The sequence below is a fragment of the Battus philenor genome, unplaced genomic scaffold (assembly GCF_028537555.1).
Source record: "Battus philenor isolate CCGP_79_NKW_IND1 unplaced genomic scaffold, ilBatPhil1.0.hap1 SCAF_6, whole genome shotgun sequence".
Lineage (NCBI taxonomy): Eukaryota > Metazoa > Arthropoda > Insecta > Lepidoptera > Papilionidae > Battus > Battus philenor.
In genome coordinates, this window is record NW_027181726.1 from 3450006 (window position 1) to 3469275 (window position 19270).

Consider the following 19270-nt stretch of genomic DNA (forward strand, 5'->3'; position numbering starts at 1 on the left):
AAAAAGATTGATTTAAATATCGTTTTACGTCTTCCTGTCTAGTTCAATATTTTACTATACAGTTAAATTTATTTATTTAATTGAAAAATCTTATACGCCAATTTTTTTTTTCAAAAGCTTTGATATTTAAAGTTTGCTTTAAAAATAAATAGCAATAAAATTTACTTGAAACAATTTATAAAGGTTATAAAAAATGAAAAACAATAATGACAAAATAATTTTATTAAATAGCATATTGTTCATTGCATTAAGTATGATCACATGTTTTTAGATAATAGAAAATAGTTAAAATAGCAACTACATCACAGATATTTCTATTTTAACTAGTCGCTCAAAACTATATACGTACAGTTTTACAACAGTAATGCAATAATTTAGAAAATTTTCCCTCTAAAACGGAATGTCAAACATTTGTCTATAAAATTAGATAAATACCTCTTAGGTGATAAACCACAACAAATTTAAATAAAAAAAGTATTCAATATACAAAAAGGTATAAAAGCTTACATATTTGTGTATAATAGACGAGAATATCATCTAAAAGTAATGTAAATATTGATTATAATAAATTTATTTAACATAAAATTAATAATATTTGTAGCTTATCCCAAAATTTAAATCAAAAATTGGTTACAATTTGAAATATTATCGTAACAAAAATAAAGTGTAATCCCATTTAATCACAATTGTTTTTATTTTTATTAAATTATCAACAGTTTGTTTAAGCAATAGCCAAAAATTTCTTTATAAGATAGTGGTATTATGAAAACATGTTGTTTGACGTTGCCTTCTAATAGGCTATTATCATCAAATTGTAGAAAACAGTAATATCTCTAACAAATTGATATTCAGGGCAATCTTAACATTTTAAATGTTTATATTTTCAGTCTTCATTCATAATGGCTAGGAAATTTTGAAACCAATTATATCTCATATTGGGCTAAGAATACATATGTTGATATATCTATCAGAACAAATCACCGCCACCTAACGATTTGAATTAACTGTGTTTAATCTTTCGCATTTTTCTTCTGATTCTGCTCCCTTCTTTTTGTTGCGATAAACATTGCCCAGCCAAATCCAACAAGATTCATGAATAATACTCTTAACTGAAATTAATGTTGAAAACATAAATTTATGATTACATTACACAGACAAAACAGATATTATTTTAAATAAATTTAAATTGAGGAAAATATATATCTCTCATATTCTTCAAATAAGGGAAAAACATATATTACAATAAATAAAGTTGATTATAATTAACAGTGTATGAGTCACTATGTATAACATAAAATTTGTTTGGATCATGTGTGATCACCATTACAGTGCCTTTTTCTGCACTTCTTTATTTTATGGTTTTGGTTAATTACTAGTTGCACTTTGTATATATATAGTTTAACTAGATTAAAGGTGCATGAGTACTGAGGAAACTTAAACATCTTAAGAGTAACTAGGCTTTTGGACTTCCTTTTTCTTTAGGGTCATTAGACCCTAGAGCCCTTATAAGAAAAAATTTGCCAACTATTGAACACAAATATTGGTCTATTAGAGTTCAAATAAAATTGTAGTTCATGTTATATTACTATCCTCATATCTGACATCAAAGGAGATTTTATAGAAGTGGTAATAAATTACAACAGTGAAGAATTGACTTGGCAGTAGGTGAATGTCTTGCTTATTTCATCAGTTTATTGGAAAAAAATAGTGAAACCAGTTACTTACCATTGGTGGTACAAATGCCAGATTAATAATTTGGAATAGAGTGAGCCACTTCCAGTTAGCCTCTAGCACTGAGAAGTACAAGGCAAACAGTTGTTTCAATGCCGCTTTATGATTCTTTCCTTCAAACCGAGACAATGTGTATAAAGAAAATGCTTGCATTATTGGTGCAAATATTGCTCTTTCGAATAATAACTTCTTAGCTAGAGGAAATGCAACTGATTCTTCAGGAAACATCCTTTCCAAAATTTCATAGAAATAATGTGGTATGGTTCCTCCAAATGTTAACCTAGAAGATGGAAAAAGATTCTTAACATTCACTGCTAGTATTTCAAGTGAACTCAGCATTTTTATTGTAACAATTAAATTTATGTTTTGTGTGAGATCATTCACATATTTTCAATAAATAATATAGATAATAATATTGGAATAATCTGTTGCTGATAAAAACATAAATTTCAAGGAACTTCAAAATATATCAAAATCACCTGCGAACTGCAAAAGGAGCTTTACCAAAAACTTATTTTTGTCAATAAAAAGAATTTTAAAATTAAACCAATTAAAAGGAATCAAATGTTTGATATCAACAATTTTATTGTGATTTTTTGGAAGAAAAATAATGCTACTTAAAATTATTTACAAGTTAGAATTAATTTGAAGACTCAGTAAAAGAAAATAACAAGTATATTTTAAGAATGAAAAGGAAGGAACAAAATATTAACTCTTCAGGTATATTGACTCATGAGTGAGTTTTGTGGACCCTGATCATTTATTGGTGTCAATTGGAGATATATGGTACATAGGTCACATTACTTATTAGTTTTAGAGTCAATGATTTTAACATTGCAATATACATATAAAATTATAAACTATTGTGTAAGTATATAATTATGAAAAATAATAAGAGTTTTAATACACTTACCCATACAGTCCAAAAGCTAATACAGGATCTAATCTTAGACTTTGTCCAGCCACAAGCTGTGAAGCTATGCTCCCAGCTGAACCAACCACACAGCTAAAATTTTTATTTAGTTTACTTTTTAGAGCAGTAATTACATATTAACAAAATTTTAATTTTTTTATTCGTAATATAGATGACAATGTAAATAAAAACAGTAAATTTATACTAAACTGTTTTATTTATTTGGCTACAATTACATCAATTTAATAAAAAAAACTTAATCGACGTTAAGCTTCAGAATGTTTAATTTCCAAAAATTATTCTTTAAGGTTTAAAGTCAATTCTATTGATTTAACTTAAAAACAATTTACCTTGTTATAGCCTTTGTTTTTATAGGATGCAAATACAAGTTTTGTAAATACGAAGCCACAAGATTCATTATAGGTTTTGAAAGAGCCATTTTTGTAATGTTTCTTTATCACGCACAAAAAGAACTTTGACACCTAACTGTTACACTATTTTTTATATATTGTGTTAATCAAAGCTACCGATCAAAGTGTAATATGATAACTACTTGTTATCACTTATCATTCAACGACACATGGAAACAAAGAATCATAGACAAGCAAAAACTACAAACACTATTTCATATTTTTCGTACAACTGAAATAATAGTGTTTTTTGCCAGTGTTTTACGATTAATAATGAAAATTACTGATTTCTAAACCTTTGAGCTAATAAGGATCAACATCTCATGTCTAAAAGTTAATATTGATATTAATTTGCCTATGATTGATGTTAATTTGTTTGCGTTGTTTCATTAACTGCAATATAACTTTGTTGTTGTAAGCCCGTTATAAATTAAGGCGTTTTGGTGGCTTTTGATTTCAAATTTTTACTTTCTTAACAATAGAAATTAACAAATGAAGAAGAGCTTTCACTCTGTGTTATGTATTAACACTGGTACCAGTATTTAAACGGAATAATTTAAATACTGGTGCTACGGCGGAATAATAGTGATACGGCGGAATAATGTGACTTGTCAAGCATTCCAAAAATTCAATTTTTTATTCACTTTCTTTATTATTTTGTTATAAAATTAATTATAGGGTAAGGTAAAAACGAGTGATGCTCAATTTGAAGTTGAACGTATATATACACGCTTGTATCAAAAATATGGTGTCAAATTACTCATTAAAAGTTCAAGTATATTCGTTTTTCCGTTTTATCTTGTTTCTTTTGATTTTGTATATTATCTAATTCTAATGGATATTAAAAATGAAGTTTTGTAAATTATTAATAAGGGTAACATTATGTAACGCCCGCCAAAAACTTTAAAAATTTAAATTGGCCCGATGATTAAAAAGGCCTCTCACGCGCTAGATGATTGCAAACGATGGGTGAATGAGATGGATACATTAATTTAATTCAATTATTAGTACACAAGTTGTAAAAAACCTTTCCCAAATTTTCAGTATACATCCGATTATCCAATCTTTTATCAATACAATCTGTAAAGAGAGAGGTACTTCATAATTGCATTGAAGATGATCTTTTATATTTTAACTTAAGTTTAACGTACTACTTGTTTGTTGACTTCTACACCAGTAATCAGTTAAAAAAGTAAATATTTTGCATTTTTATTCGATACAATTAAATATTGATATAAAACAGTCGTTATTTATTTAAAGTTGATATTCTTGGAACGAGAACACCTTAATACCTTGCCGTAAGTGTTTCGGTTTGCTTGAAAGGTAAAGAATTTCATCACTTTACCGCCAATTTATTTGTAAATATTATTTCTAAACAGTACATCTAAGAAGAGAAATATAAAAAAAATATGTGTATCTCATTTATTTTCAATTTACAAAATATTTACATAAAAATATAAAGATTAATCAAAATTTTATATTACATTTCATTAGCTATATAAATTTATAAATAACTTGTTAACCCTTTCAGATCTGGCGTACACAAATGTACACATAAAATACAAAAAAATGTTTTGGTATTTAATTTGCTACAAGTGCAATTGAGAACGCTTGTGTTCATATGTCCACATTATAAACTACAAAAATTGATACTACTAAAGCGATCTCTTAGCATTCTATGTGATTTTTTCGACATGTTGCGACCAGTGGCTGACCGAAGTTAGAGCTGTGTAGATATGCTCGTCATTTTATTTCTAAAAAGGAGTAAATAGCTAAATTTATGCACTGCAAAAATATGAATTGATGTGATATATTCTTAAGGTCATACAAAAACATTTATAAATTAAACTTTTTACAATTTCAATGAAACCCCTTATACACTAGTCTTAACATTACGTAAGACGGATGTGCACATTTGTACATAAAAAGAAAAACTATTTTTTCCGAAAAACCTGATTAACAGGATTTTTTCATAACGTTTTTCTTAGTCATTTTACACCAATTAAGCTACATAGTTTTTTTTAGATTCATTGGATACAAAAAAATAATTTAGGTCTGAAAGGGTAAAAGCGTTTTTTAGATTGCCCATTTCACACCGTGTTATCGATGCCAGCCAGTGGCAAACCCATGTCAATTTAGAATTGAATAAAGTCATTTTTTTAACATTTTGTTCTTGCAAGTTATTAATTTGTGTTAAGACACAAAAGATACATAATATTACATAATTCAGTTTTATTGTCATACTTAATATTTTCGAGAATTGTTCGTCTGAAGTGTCAGTGCGCGGGGCAAATCACTCGTGCAACCAATGGCCGTGGAGCTGGAAGATTCTTGAGTGGCAACTTTGACGAACTTAAGGTCGTTGGAAGTCACTGAAAGTGGCAAGCGCAAGATTGTGGGGTTCTTTGTGGAGGCTTATACCTTGCAGTGAGTGTCTATTAACTATAAACAAGAAAAATAAAAATTTAGAAAAGACTGCTGCAACTGAAATTTGGCAATAGCATTTTGACTAATAGTGAGAATATTACTTTGCTACATATTCATAAATTATTTGTCACAACATTACTGGAAATGCAGAAAGGAGTTTCCACCCCATATATAAGTATCAAAAATGTTTGTACTAGCTAACTACAATTATATAGTTTGTCTAATTGCATCTGTAGATTGTGTGATGTAGTTGCAGGTGTATCAAGAATTTCTGGCCTGTAATGTTTAACAGGCGTGTTCAAAAAATCCATCTGTTCTTTCATTTTCAAATAAACATCTAGTGCTTTGTTATTAACACTCTTGTTAGGTGTTTGCATACCATTAGAAATGTTAGGCATAGATTTGTGAAACACTTTTTTCCTTAAGCACATATTCTTCTTTGGTATCTTGTATGTAGGTGATTTTGAACATGACTTGATTACAGAACAAGGTTTACTAGTAGTCTTAATAACAGGATCTGTTGCTTCTATTTTAACTAAAGCTTCACTTCCTTCAGCAGTTAAATCTTTGTTATATTTACCGGCCATCTCATCAATGAGTTTATTCACACATTGCAAAGATTTCATTTGTGATTCTTTGACTTCCATAAGTGATTTGATATTGTGATCCACAATTTGTATAGCATGTTCAGTTTGTCTCTTAAATTCTAAGAGATTTTCAGGCAGCATATCCTTAACATAATCTTTTAAAGTAGCTTCTTTAAATTTATCACATAGAGAAACAATGACAGACTCTTCTCGTTTTGTGTTTTCTTTCCATTGTAAAACTTTGTCAAAATCGGTTATAGTGTTATCACCTTCGAGCATCGAATTTTCATTATCTAAGGTATTGTTAAAAAGATTTTGTATGTGTCTGTACTCTTTGAAAGGTGTAGAAACCAGTAGACTGTTATTTATTACATTTTCTAACATCTGATTGTTGTTTAAAGCTTTTTTATCTTCTACATCCTTAATCTCTTGCTCTGCTTGCAGGAAACTTGCATCACCGCTAGATTTCCATGACATGTTAGACAATGGTGTATCAGGAACAATCTGCGTTGGTCTCTTTGATGGAATTTTTTGTTTAGATACAGGTGTGACACAAGCTTTTGGGAGATTATTAACTAGATTAATATCTTTCTTTATATTAGCAGGCATTTTTTTAATGTATCTAGGGTCACACTTTGTAGCAGGTGTCTCAGGGATATCACCAATACCGCTTACTCGAACATTAGCTGAAAGCATATACATTATCTATTAAAACATTTTACCATAATACATTAACATTAATAATTCAGTAATTGGTTTCAATAAATTGTGTTATGATTGAAGACATAAAATTTATATAAATACATTTATTAATCACATGAAAAATATAAAGTAATTTACCTCTTAGCAGAAAGGGTTTCTTAGTTTTTAGTTGTGGCTTAGGAAATCTTGGAGTTTCAGCATTGACAGGTGCTTTTACAGGACTTACTGGCTGCAAGAATGTATGAATACAAACATTTTATATTGAACACACTTTTATAAATATGTACTGAAAGCAAAGCTTTCCCTTTCCTGAGTAGAACATTTATTTGAATGTTCACAATTTGTTTCAAAGAAAATCTTAACATTTCAACTAATGGATATCTTAAGGAAATAGACTACTTACTGAAGACTTCAAGAATGCACTTGCAACCAGCCCTAGTTAAAAGAGCACCAATATAGAAATAAAACATTATTTACATTCATAAGTTGAATCACTTATAAATAAAATATTATTGTATAATTTTTATAACAAATAATTTTTTACTCAGTTTTTACTGTGTAATTTTGTTTTTTACATGATTTGCATTAAATAAGTTTATTCTTTTATAAAAGACTACCAAATTTTTTTTTAGAGCACCTAAAATTCGAGAAATGGCACATCATGTATGTAATGCAATATATGTATGTATGCAATGCAATATAACATTACATAGATAGATATTTTTTGAATGCAATAAATGTCATCAGTGATCTAACAAGCAATGTATTACTCAAAGTATGAATTAAAAACTAGAATAAGATGTGCTTATTTCTGATTTCATAATGGAATCTTTTTATCTAAGTATACCATATATGCATACACACAATTAATTTATGTAGTTTTCTCTTACCTTAGGCTTTGGCAAAAATTTCAACACTTTTCTCACAGAGTTACGTGATATCTGATTATTGGATGTGTGGTTTATAGTTTTTTGGACTTTAACTGAAGAATTCCAAGTCTTCTTCTTATTTGTATTATTAGACTGCGGGCGTGTGTGATATAATGGTTGATTTGGTTTTAATGCTAGAACAATAAAGGTATTTTTTTTATTATTTTAGTATTATTATTTTTATTTAATGTAGATACATAAACCAGATGTCATAATTATAGGCACAATCAAATAACAACAAGCGATAAATTATTGTTGTTTTGAGGTCTATCAACTTTTACCTTTTAAATGGGGAGTCATCGCTTCGTATGGAATCGGCTTTAGTGCATTCTCATTTGTGCGCGTAACAGCCATTGTAGTCCGTGCTGGTTTCTTATCCGTAGGGATCTGTATGGTATCCTTAGTGACTCCATACGGAAATATACCTAAAAATCACAAATTCTTCTAATAATATAAAGCAAGATACATTTATTAGGATTTTGTTTATCAACTTTCTTCTACTAACCAGTCAAGCCGGGCAGTAAGTCGATTAACGGTTTTGGTCGCGTTATTGATTTCTCGAGGGTATCAGTTCCAGCCATTGTATTATTTGTTTAAACCATTAGATGATGTAAACAAAACTTTGAACTTTTCCACATCAACCGTAAAATACGTCAAACTCAAATTTATTTGAATGTGTCATAGATAACAGAGTCCAATTTTTTTTAACAATTTGATCACCGAGGATTTGTTAGCAGTACTTAAATATAAATAAAAACGCTAAACGCATACTTAATAATGGGTATTTTGTAATAATAGCTGATATTGCATCCCCAAATAAAACAAAATTATAAAAATGTTACAAATGATATTGGCCTAACCTAAATAGCTTTTAAACAAAATTACAGAACAAATTTACAATAACAATTATTTAAGAGTGACTATACAGCGAAGGGTAATTAAAAAAATCTTTTTTAACTTTAGTCTGGTCATACTAATACCAAATGTCTTAATCTGACATCTATCTAGTTGGTCGTATTCTGTCGTAAACAAATTAAAATTTATCTTTATTTATAATCTTTTTGTAACATCAGCATTAATTTTATACCCTAACAATAGTTACGTAGCGTATTATAATAATCTAATCTTTTAAAATGATTTCTTTAGTTAATCTTAACGGTTTTGAAGAATTTTCTAAATACACTGAAAATATTGACCCCAATGGTCCTCAAGTTTTATTTTATTTTAGCGGATCAAAGCTGCCTGATGGAAGAAGCTGGTGTCCTGATTGCGTTGAAGGTAAATGGATTTATATTACCATATGATTATTATTACTAGTAACTTAATTGATTTGTTACATCAACATGTTAAAATTTGAAATATAAAATCTTTCTTGCTAAGTCGGATAAAACAAAAATAAGAAAAAAAAAGTTGTCACTTGACAATATGGTCAATTCAAAGGTAAAAATTAGGAGTTTGAATAATTATGATGAATTCTCAAACTTTGTTGATAAATTACCTGAAAAATGCCCTAATGTATATTTTCTTTTTACTGGAAGTAAAAAAGAGAATGGAAGGAGTTGGTGTATTTATTGTCAAATGGGTAATAAATAGTTTTTTTATTAGATAATATCCTTAGTGAAAATAAAACAAATCATTGAGATTAATTAAGATTATTTAAGAATTTTTATGATTAAGTTAAGGAACTTAATCATAGTTATTTTTAAAAAGATGTGGGTGACATATGTAATGTAACAACTTTTATCATATTTTCATATAACTTTTTTTTAATGTAATTTGAAAACATGGACAAAAGAAAGTTACAGACATAGCCTAGCAGATTGGTAAATTGTAGTAGCAGTGGGTAGGCAACATAGCATACAGAAGGCCCTTGGGCCTTGAAAGTTCTTATGTTTTAAGATCATGGATCAGCAAGCACAGTGTAAGACTTTCACTCATAAGATGGACAAACAACCTTGTTAAGGTTGTAGGAAGATGCTAAATGTGGGCCCCTTCAACTGGTCCTATTGGAAATCTATGGGGGAAGCCTATGTTTTGCAATGGACATCCTTTCGCTGAAATGATGATAAAGACCTAAATTTAACTCACACTTTTATATTTATTATTTTATATTTCTGAATTGTGTGTGTACCCACTTGTAGGACAGGTGACCTCGTTATGGTCATCAATAGACACTTGATGCAGATGACATTCAATCTAAGAAATCTATGTGCGAAGCTTCTGTAGTGGATGACCTATGGCTGAAATGATCATGTTAATGATAATAAAGCTTTTCTTTTCAGCTGAACCTGTTGTCAAAGCATATTTGGATGAATTAAAGAATGATGTTATTTTCGCCTATGTTGATGTTGGAGATAGGAATTAGTAAGTTTAATATATTCTTATTACGAGCGGGTATGGGGACCAAACTTTATTCAAAGTTGCCAGAAATCACTGGATATGGGTAGCTCAAGGTCATTGTGATGATCTTTGGGGGTGGCCTATGGTCAGCAGTTTTTTTATGCCCCATTACAGACACAAAATTTGTTACTATCCAACACCACTACTTAGTGTAATCACCTTGGCATACATGTTTGTTATACAAGATAGTTTATTGTATCAGATACTTTCATTGTGTACACTATGGTAACAAGATAAGGAAACAATACAGTTATCAAATTTATGTCCTCATTTTATTTCAATGATTCAATTGAATATTGTTGTGAAATTGAAATGTATCGATTTTATTCATCTTCCAATAATTTCTTTGTTAAATACCACTGTTCATGCAACTTATTTATGTTTAAATATCATAAATAATTCGCCAGTGTATCTTGAGATCTCTGTAAATAGATAATTACTTGTATGCTGTCATTAGATTAATATGCAGGATAGTCATTTTATCAACAAACTACTGTAGTAAAAGAGTCTTTGATGTATAAGAATATTAAATAACAAAAGCTTATACAGTTACTAGATGACATCATATTATTATACTTATTATCCTATTTCAGACAATGAGATATACCAATATTGGTCAACTCATTCTTGAGTTATAAATAGTGTTACTAACACGAATTTGTTTTAAATATATAGATTAAGAATACAGTAATATAGACAGGTGTCCCATAAATCAATGTCAAGCCTAAATTGGGCTACTGAAAGCTAAGATAGACAAATAATAAAAAAAAATCTTGTATTTCTAGTAATAATTTTAGTTAGATCTTATCAAACTTATTGCAGTATGAGTTTTTGTCTGTGTTTTATGTAAGGGTCAGTGATAATATAAGTAATTTTTAATTAGGTTTCAAGAGGCTAACCTGTATTGACCTGATGCTAATTTATAGCTCCAATGTATTAAATATTTTACTGAAAAAGTTTACCTATTTTTATGATATAACTTTTCTGTTGTAAAATATTTTAAAGATTAAACAACTACACTTTTTGTTTTCAGTTGGAAAGACAAAGCCTGTCCTTTTAGGACAGACACTCGCACTAAACTTATGGTTATTCCAACCATAATCAAATGGAAGGGAGTACAAAGACTTGAAGGCAGTCAGTGCACTAAAAGAGAACTTTTGCAGATGTTGTTTGAGGAAGATGACTGAAGAGAGAGCTCATCATATATGTTAAGAATATTTCGCAATAAGTATATATACAGGCCTAGAAAATTTGTATATGTTATTATATAGTGATGTTAATATTTTAATTTCAAAGTGTTATAGAATTTAGTGACAATATTCTAGGTCAATATCTATCTTTTGACTAATCTGCCAGTTGTAAATTGTATTTGCAAATAGTATCTATTTTACAATGTAACAAATAACTTTTTAATTTTCTAGGCCATTCATTCTTTTTTTATAATATATACTTAAGCATCAATTTATATATTAAAAATGTGTATATTTTTGAAAACAATAAATGCATTTTAATATCATTAATGGATTTTATTGAAAAGTATACAGAACTTTCATTTTTCAATATTAAATTAAAACTGTAATATATATCTATATTTGTTAAAAGTCAATAGCATATTTTATGTATTTAAGAATATTTAATATTTATCATGGACTTGTTTCTAAACAAGACATTGCTCTTAGAAAAGATCTTTTATACAAGATGATCCATTGTATTGGGATGGACAGAGAGATATTACACTTATATAATGAAATTAACAGTTGGCTATTTTGGCTATAATAAATTTTCGTACATAGATTTTAAATAACGAATTTTAATTTTGCTATCTAGATATCTGTGTATGGTGGCTTAAATTTAGTTTTATTTTTCCTGTCTTCAACTTCTTGTTTTAGGATCACTAAAAATAATGTGATTACACATGTATGCTGCACAGTACGTGAAAAGGGTGGAATTAAAAAAAGGTTCTGAATTTCTTATTAAAATTAAACAATATTTCGTCGATTGTATATTTTAATAAAAGCAAGTACAAACCCCTAAGCGAATATTTACAAAAAATACACGATGTAATCCTAAATATATAATTTTTAGTATTTCATAATTATAATCTTTATATAATATAAAATAATATATTTCAACAAAACAGCTAAGAGCAAATAAAAGTTATTTTTTATCAACAATTTAAATTAAACAACGCGAACAAAATATAGTTCAAAATATTCCCTAGTACTGATTCTTTTAAAATTATAATTATATACATGTGATCAGATATCTGGACGCATATTTACGCAATAATTTTGAGTATTTCAAAAAATTATGGAGACAGCTTCAACCAGTAATAATCCACGTTAATAAACAGAAAAATGTAGAAATTAATAATATGTTGTCTCGCTTGCACAAGCAGATATAATTTTATGTATAACTTAGTTACAACACATTGATTGACAAATAAATGATTTTCTTAATAATCCGAAACTAACTTTGCATAAACATGCATCCAAAGTACTAGGATATAATAGGACAGACTAGAAAAAAATATTTTTTTTTTATATAATAATACATTTTTTTATTTTGATTCAATATTTAAAATAGTGTTTCGAAATTATGGAAAATAATTTATAGTTAATGAGCAAGCTTTTAATAAGTAAGAAATAAGTGTCCAAAAAGTTGAAACATGTATAACCTATAAAAAGGAATTATTTTAAAATTTTCAGGAAAATTTAAAATAAAATTATCACAGTTTTTGCCTACGCTTCTTATATTCTAAATATGCTAAATGTATACTATGAGTGCCCACCATGCATTATGCTATAGTATTAATTAATATTATTGAAACCCCATTATATATTTATAGTGCTACCGAAACCTCGATACACTGTCCACTGTCCCCCCCCCCCTCACACTTTTCTAAGGCGCAATACATATGTTTCGGTAGAAAGATGTGATATATGGTAGATATATATTAATTAATAAAGAAAACTTTGCTACAAAACAGTACGACAGGATCAATCAATCTAACAATAAGATATTAAACTTTTTTGGTTTATGTGTATTAAACTATATGATTTTTTTTTGCTTTCAATATGCTTTAAATAACATGGACGCTTTGACATCACAGCTGTTTTATTTTCTGTCCCAATATTTACACAAAATTTTCAATCATAGTTCGAGTACAATTTACGCAAAGTATATGCCTGAGAATCAAACCTATGAGGACGTTAAATCTCAGACTTTAAATATCTTATTGCTAGACTACCGCCGTCAAAGATAACTGACTTCAAAACATTATCTTTGTATTATACATAACAATTTTCTTATATATACTTAAAATTAGTATTTAACTACTTAGCCATTTTCGATTTATGTCATCATTATGGCGCCAAAACTGTAACAAGTGACGTTTAAACGTCATTTTGACAGATGTCATTTGTACATATAGTAAACAAAAGTAGATAAGGCTTATGTACATATCGGACATATTTAGACAATATTTTTAAAGTTGTGATAAGTTTTAAAAGTTGTGACAAGTTTTAAAAGGCGTGGAAGAAAATATAACAGACCTTCATTAGATTATTAACAAAACGAAATATGGAATGATAGTATAAAAATACATTTTGAACAAATAGTATTAGCATGCAGGCACTGCAACGTTGGTCGTCTCCTCAGTGGCCTCTACAGCATCTTCGGGATCGCCAGACAGGTTGAGGTCGTTCTCCGGAACTGATATCAGGACGTCGTAGTACACCTTTTTATTGCGTAGATAGGAGCTTTTGTTGTCGAATATGACTGAATCTATACAAACGAAAAAAAATTTATTCTTTATTTAGTAAGTATGTCGTATAAATCAACGTCAAGTGAAATCGGGTGATAGAGAAGGAAGTGTAATTAGCCATAATGGCATCGATTAATGCCGCCATACTATTAAATAAATATATTTTCAATTTCCGGAAATACTATCTATTATTAGTGATTTATTTCTGCCAATTTGTTCTTGTGTTGATTGGTGAATACCATGTAAGTTTCACATTTTAGATACTAGGTTATTCCGGATTATTCAATATTTAACTCCAAGGTTGGTGATAAGCAGTGATGATATTTATTATTTATATACAATTGTATTATATATATCATAGAAATATGCGACGACATACTTTGTCTCCTGCCAGGGAGGCGATAGTGCCATTTTCCACCATTCTTTCTAATTCTAGCTCACACTGTGCTTCACACTGGAAACCTAAGAAGGAGTTCCATTTCTGGCAGTGAACTTTCTACGGCTTAAAATGATGATGAACCACGCTCGCACGGTCTCTAAGCACCTGTATCATGGGCTGTTGGGTTATTTAACCCGATAGGAAGGACGTTTCGTGAATTAATTTGTCCATTGAGATAGAACCCCTACTTGGGCCTGACAATGACTTGAAACGAGTTAAGCATTCCAACACGAAAGTTTGTAATATATAAGAAGGAATTTTATTAGTGACTGTTTACGTTACTCACATGTTGCGGGTCCTGTAACAGGTAAGATCCCAAGGTCTGCAGGACCTTCAGCGATTTTTTTGGGCCCGTGCACAATCGCCTCGTTGCCGTCTTGATCCTTACGTTTGATTAGGAATTTAATGTCGTGACTCTCGATGCCGACGTCCCATCTATAACAATGAAAATTGTAGTCTTCTGATACCTCCTGTGCTTTTTATGGTGCCCGTAGAAAGTGAGATAGAAATAATTTCTAATTTGTGATTGTTAATACATAATACAGGGATATATGAAAATGATATAATTAATAATTAACTAAATTCTTAAAGATCCATTTTAAAAAGCTTACTTTTAGTCATGTATTGATTTTGAAAAAAAAAAATGTCGTGCAATCACATTGAAAGTATATTGTATACTGTTCTACTACATACACACGCGATAAAAGTTATTACGCTGCTGTAATGACATACGGTCAATGTTATGCATGATTTGTACAGGGGGACCTGTTCAAATCTGTTCATTGGAGACTTCTCGATCACCCCTATCTTGGGAGCGACACAGTTTTTAACGGTTCAATAATTTTTTTCACTTTTATTTTTATTTCAATTAAAGAGGCCATAGGATTTTGTTTCCAACCCTGATGAAGATGTGACGCAATATGATTTATAGAAGCGAATCCCAAAGAGGATAGTTATTGACCCTTTGGGGGTTTATGTTGGTTTACTGAAGGTCAACATAAATGAAAACAGAGTTTGGAAGTCCACGAGGTCTAAAATTCGATCCCTATTATAGTGCTACCGAAAGCGCTGTACCACACCTCAAGTGTAAAAGCGGCGAGATAAGAGGGCAGGGCGGGGGGAGGTATCGGCCTTTCCGTTATTTTTTTTCTGTTCTGTATTTGACCGGAATAGGGGCTCCTAGATCGGACCGAGCTTTTTGATCACCTTTCCGCGCCTTCCTCAAGCGTGGTACAGTATTTTGGTAGTATAACTAACACAACTTTTTTGAAAATTTGAAGATACTGAGTTTTGTGTAAAGAGTACAGACTATGAAAAATAAATGACTAATAGGACATGAAAATACAAATATTATTGTACTATTAAAAATTTAGAATGTTGTATAATAAAATTATGGTCAAAGAAAAAATACCTTTATTACACGAGATCATTGCAATAATTAAGTTGTATATGTATAACTTAAAATTAAGTTTACGTGTGTTCATATCATTAGTGCGGTTTGCAATTTTTTTTGTTGTTTTTATGTTTTAACATTTTTTTTTCCTAAAAATTTGGACGACACATTTCCAAACATTTTATCGTGAACATACTCTCAAAAAGCGTATTATGCCTTTTGGCAGAATCCGTGCTTAATCAATTTTATCGAGAGATAAATTTATTGCGTCATTTGGATGTTTTTACAACATCGTATACATTGACCTTTGATAATAGCTGGTACAGCGAGTTTATTTTCCTTAGAGTGGTTACCAGTGAAGGCGTTGTAACTGCCACTTGGAACTTGGAACTTCAAATTTTATCGGTAGCGAATTCTTACCTACGCCAAAATAATCGAGAGACTTCGAGTAACAGCTGTAGTGCAGTAAGACTATAATATATGTGCTGCGTAATTGTGGCAATTTTCCGTGATATTATTTCCGCATGTATATAAATAATCAAGTGAATTACAAATACAAGTATTCCGTATGGAACATATTCGGTTTAATTCACAAAACAGTACTTACTCAGGGGCGGCTCTAGCTCATGGCGCCCCCAAGGCCTGACCCCCTTCCCCACCTCGGGGCTATAACTATTAACTTTGCTTTTGCCTTAGAATAACACTCATTGTTTTTATGCCTTTAGCACATCTCTGTTGCAAAACTAAGCGGCGAACCGCGACAGATTCCAAGACGATGCTCTCAGCTGTCTAAGGGAGCGCCGCAGCGCCACCTGAGACGGCGGCGCCCGTATGCATTGCACACCGTGCACTATAGGTTAAGCCGCTCTTGCTCCGACTTATACTTACTTCAAAACGCTCTCTTCTTCCATACACAATAAGTCAACGGAATGTTTATCTCCAGTCTTAACTGTCACCCTCTTATATTCCTTATTCTGTTCGGAGATGTTCTTTGAGTAGTAGCTTTTAGGAACTTTGCCGCCCGGTTTCACCTGAAAAATTATCATTAATAATATATATATATATGTTAATAAAAAAATTGTGTAATTTTAATAATGGCGTTCTGCAGCCAAATAATTACAATACAAAAAAGGTTAGATCGTTAAATACCTGTAAAAGAATTATTAAAACAACTAAGAAAAGAAAAAAGTTATCGTTGTTAATATTGACAGCTAAACTCTCAGCGTAATATTTATTTCTATAAGAGAGATGGTCAGCATTGGTATTGTACAGAAATACATTTAAATGTATTGTTAATCAACGACTCAAAAGGCCTTTTATATTAATACACAAAGGACAACACCGATGTTTATTTGCTTATTTAAAAGATACACTAACAATATTGAGCAAAATGTAATTAATTATTGTAATTGTAATAAAAAAGTCATAAAATATTAATAAAGATTTCAAGGTACGTGAAATTTTATGCCTTAGCAGATTTCGTATTGACGTTGAATAATGGGACACATGTATTGATAATGTCTTAATATCTGCTAACATCAAAATTATTGTATTTTTTTTATTATTAGAATCTATATTCCGCAGAAATTGGCGTCCGTGCTTTTGTTTTTACAATTAGGTTTTAAATATCCGAAATATTTTTTTTGCTCACATTTTTGCATGTTTAAGTCTCTTAAACTATTTATTAACTTGAATCGTAAACTGTTTAAAATTAAGTTGATGTTATCTAATTATTATGATTATTTATTTTAAATCATTGGTTTTTAACGACGCCCTAACAATGTCCTGTTTTTAAAAATAAAGTTCGTGCGACTACTTCCTCATCCATACTCCATATTGCCATCCTCAGGTTGTACGACAGTATCTGTGCAGTGGTTGCCGTATTCACCACATCTATGAATCTTGCGATCATATATTTAGTCTCGTCATATAATACACGCACGAGTTCGTCTCACGTGATATTGCCACCACTGCATGATGGACATTTACACAGCCCGAGGATGTTAAGATGACGGACAAAGATGACCGCCTCGCTCTTCAGTAAATGTAATATTATACATACCATGAGACTGCATCTAGGATCACCATTCTCGTCCACCAGGGTGCCGCCATAGTGCAAAGGCAGTTGGTCTTTGTCAATCAATTCCAACACCTGAGCCTGCCATTTCTTTGTATCAGTACCGTATATCTTAATCTTGGATATAGTGTATTCGTGCATGAACTTTTTAACTACGGAGAAGGCTAAAGAGAAAACTTTTGGCGCTGCAAAAAATTAAATATGGTATTGTTAGCAAAGGTATAATCATTTACTAATCACTGAATTAAAAAAATATTTGTAGATATTAATAAAATAATAAATAACGTTAATAAAAATAAAGGCTCAATTTCAATTGACCGGGAAGTCGACGCAGGCGGTCTAACAACTTAGAAATTTCATCACTTATTTTTGTAACAGTACTTAAACTGCTGCACTGTTCTTCTTAATGAAATCTTCGTTAAACGGCGATGAAATTACTTAATTCTAACTTTACAAAATCCGGTATTATTGAGTAAAAACGCAGTATTACTCATGATTCCTAATTTAAAATACTCAAAGCTAATTTTTGCTTAATTTTAACTACCCCAACAGACTTCGTACCAATAAAAGTTATTGGCTTATCCTAGTCCAATTGTATTTCAAAGAATTCGTCATTGATTTATGTCTTATTATGTTAATAATTAATAATTGTGTCTAACAAGGGCGCGACCCTTGTTAGACACAATTATTAAGCGGAGGTCGCTGAAGGGAGGAGCAAGGCAGATCATCCTGGCAATCTTTGAGGCATATACATTGCAATGAGCAGATGTTATGGGGTAAAAAGAAAAAAGATGTTTTCCATAGAGTCAATACTTTTTTGACTAAAGTTAAAAATTTTGTTAAGAAATTAATTAAAAATTTACCATAATGCTTTATGGTAATCTATATCTTAGGTTTAGTTTAATCTTGGTACGCTTTTTGGGTTTTTATTAATCATAAATAAAAAAAATTAAGAAACAGATTTTTAGTTAACTATATAGTTTGTACGGAAAAACAAAAACATTGATTTAATATTTTTCTGGCGACTTTTCTATTTTTTTTTCTTTGTGTAAATCATCGTCGTTCCTTTACACAAATAGGCGAAAAAAGTGTCCGAATTGGTCGTACTAATAATAAGACTAAATGGTAGTTTTAAAAACTATATTTTTTAGGATGGCTATGTTTACGAGGTGTCTATATGGAACTCTAAATTAATACTATAAAAAAAAACTCACCATTGACGATAAAGCAAGTTTTCAGTATTTCAGGATAGTTGGCCTCATACAGCTGAAGTAACGTGAATACCATTTCCGCAGCGGGCTTCCACGCGTACTGCCTAATGTTGAAGCCTTCCAGATCGAAAAGTACAGTAACCTGATAAAAATTTATAATTTTCTAGAAATTTATTTGTAAATCCTTTAACAATTTATTAGTGTAGCATTAATTCTTAAATATATATTTTTACTCACACTTTTGTAAGTTGAAAAATACTAGAACCTGAAGGACAAATGTTTTAA

The 19270-nt window shown here is 30.1% G+C and overlaps 4 protein-coding genes across 4 annotated transcripts in view; 1 reads left to right on the forward strand and 3 right to left on the reverse strand.

The window, feature by feature from the left end:
• Positions 1-236: 236 nt before the first annotated feature.
• LOC137930445 (peroxisomal membrane protein 2) lies at positions 237-3202 on the reverse strand. Its single transcript, XM_068773698.1, has 4 exons — positions 2995-3202; positions 2645-2737; positions 1726-2011; positions 237-1109 (listed from the first exon to the last, which is right to left on the reverse strand). Exons 1-4 carry the CDS (start codon positions 3081-3083, stop codon positions 1011-1013), a joined length of 567 nt encoding a protein of 188 aa, XP_068629799.1. The 5' UTR covers positions 3084-3202; the 3' UTR covers positions 237-1010.
• A 2096-nt stretch (positions 3203-5298) lies between these two features.
• On the reverse strand, positions 5299-8343 carry LOC137930366 (uncharacterized). Its single transcript, XM_068773606.1, has 5 exons — positions 8205-8343; positions 7981-8124; positions 7661-7833; positions 6909-6999; positions 5299-6754 (listed from the first exon to the last, which is right to left on the reverse strand). Exons 1-5 carry the CDS (start codon positions 8278-8280, stop codon positions 5679-5681), a joined length of 1560 nt encoding a protein of 519 aa, XP_068629707.1. The 5' UTR covers positions 8281-8343; the 3' UTR covers positions 5299-5678.
• Positions 8344-8712: 369 nt separating this feature from the next.
• Positions 8713-11563, forward strand: LOC137930550 (thioredoxin domain-containing protein 17-like). Its single transcript, XM_068773841.1, has 3 exons — positions 8713-8977; positions 9982-10063; positions 11133-11563. Exons 1-3 carry the CDS (start codon positions 8833-8835, stop codon positions 11284-11286), a joined length of 381 nt encoding a protein of 126 aa, XP_068629942.1. The 5' UTR covers positions 8713-8832; the 3' UTR covers positions 11287-11563.
• Positions 11564-11840: 277 nt separating this feature from the next.
• The window catches only part of LOC137930163 (SEC14-like protein 2), a 37179-nt gene continuing 29749 nt past the window's right edge, over positions 11841-19270 (reverse strand). Inside the window, exons 6-10 of the mRNA XM_068773305.1 lie at positions 18989-19127; positions 17760-17959; positions 16586-16728; positions 14591-14739; positions 11841-13885 (exon numbers count right to left, since the gene is read on the reverse strand). Of these exons, the coding sequence (XP_068629406.1) occupies positions 13722-13885; positions 14591-14739; positions 16586-16728; positions 17760-17959; positions 18989-19127 (795 nt within the window). The 3' untranslated portion in view covers positions 11841-13721. The remainder of the gene's footprint in view (positions 13886-14590; positions 14740-16585; positions 16729-17759; positions 17960-18988; positions 19128-19270) is intronic.

Bases quoted from the DNA above. Each gene is read 5' to 3' on its own strand.
- LOC137930366 (XM_068773606.1), bottom strand. From the start codon at position 8,280: ATGGCTGGAACTGATACCCTCGAGAAATCAATAACGCGACCAAAACCG. The intron at 7,834-7,980 runs GTAAAAGTTGAT...TTATTGTTCTAG, and splicing joins GATGACTCCCCATTTAAAAG to CATTAAAACCAAATCAACCA. The intron at 7,000-7,660 runs GTAAGAGAAAAC...ACATTCTTGCAG, and splicing joins AATTTTTGCCAAAGCCTAAG to CCAGTAAGTCCTGTAAAAGC.
- LOC137930445 (XM_068773698.1), bottom strand. From the start codon at position 3,083: ATGGCTCTTTCAAAACCTATAATGAATCTTGTGGCTTCGTATTTACAA. The intron at 2,738-2,994 runs GTAAATTGTTTT...TAAAAATTTTAG, and splicing joins AAAACAAAGGCTATAACAAG to CTGTGTGGTTGGTTCAGCTG. The intron at 1,110-1,725 runs GTAAGTAACTGG...CATTAATTTCAG, and splicing joins TGGCATTTGTACCACCAATG to TTAAGAGTATTATTCATGAA.
- LOC137930550 (XM_068773841.1), top strand. From the start codon at position 8,833: ATGATTTCTTTAGTTAATCTTAACGGTTTTGAAGAATTTTCTAAATAC. The intron at 8,978-9,981 runs GTAAATGGATTT...TTTTCTTTTCAG, and splicing joins GTGTCCTGATTGCGTTGAAG to CTGAACCTGTTGTCAAAGCA. The intron at 10,064-11,132 runs GTAAGTTTAATA...TTTTGTTTTCAG, and splicing joins GATGTTGGAGATAGGAATTA to TTGGAAAGACAAAGCCTGTC.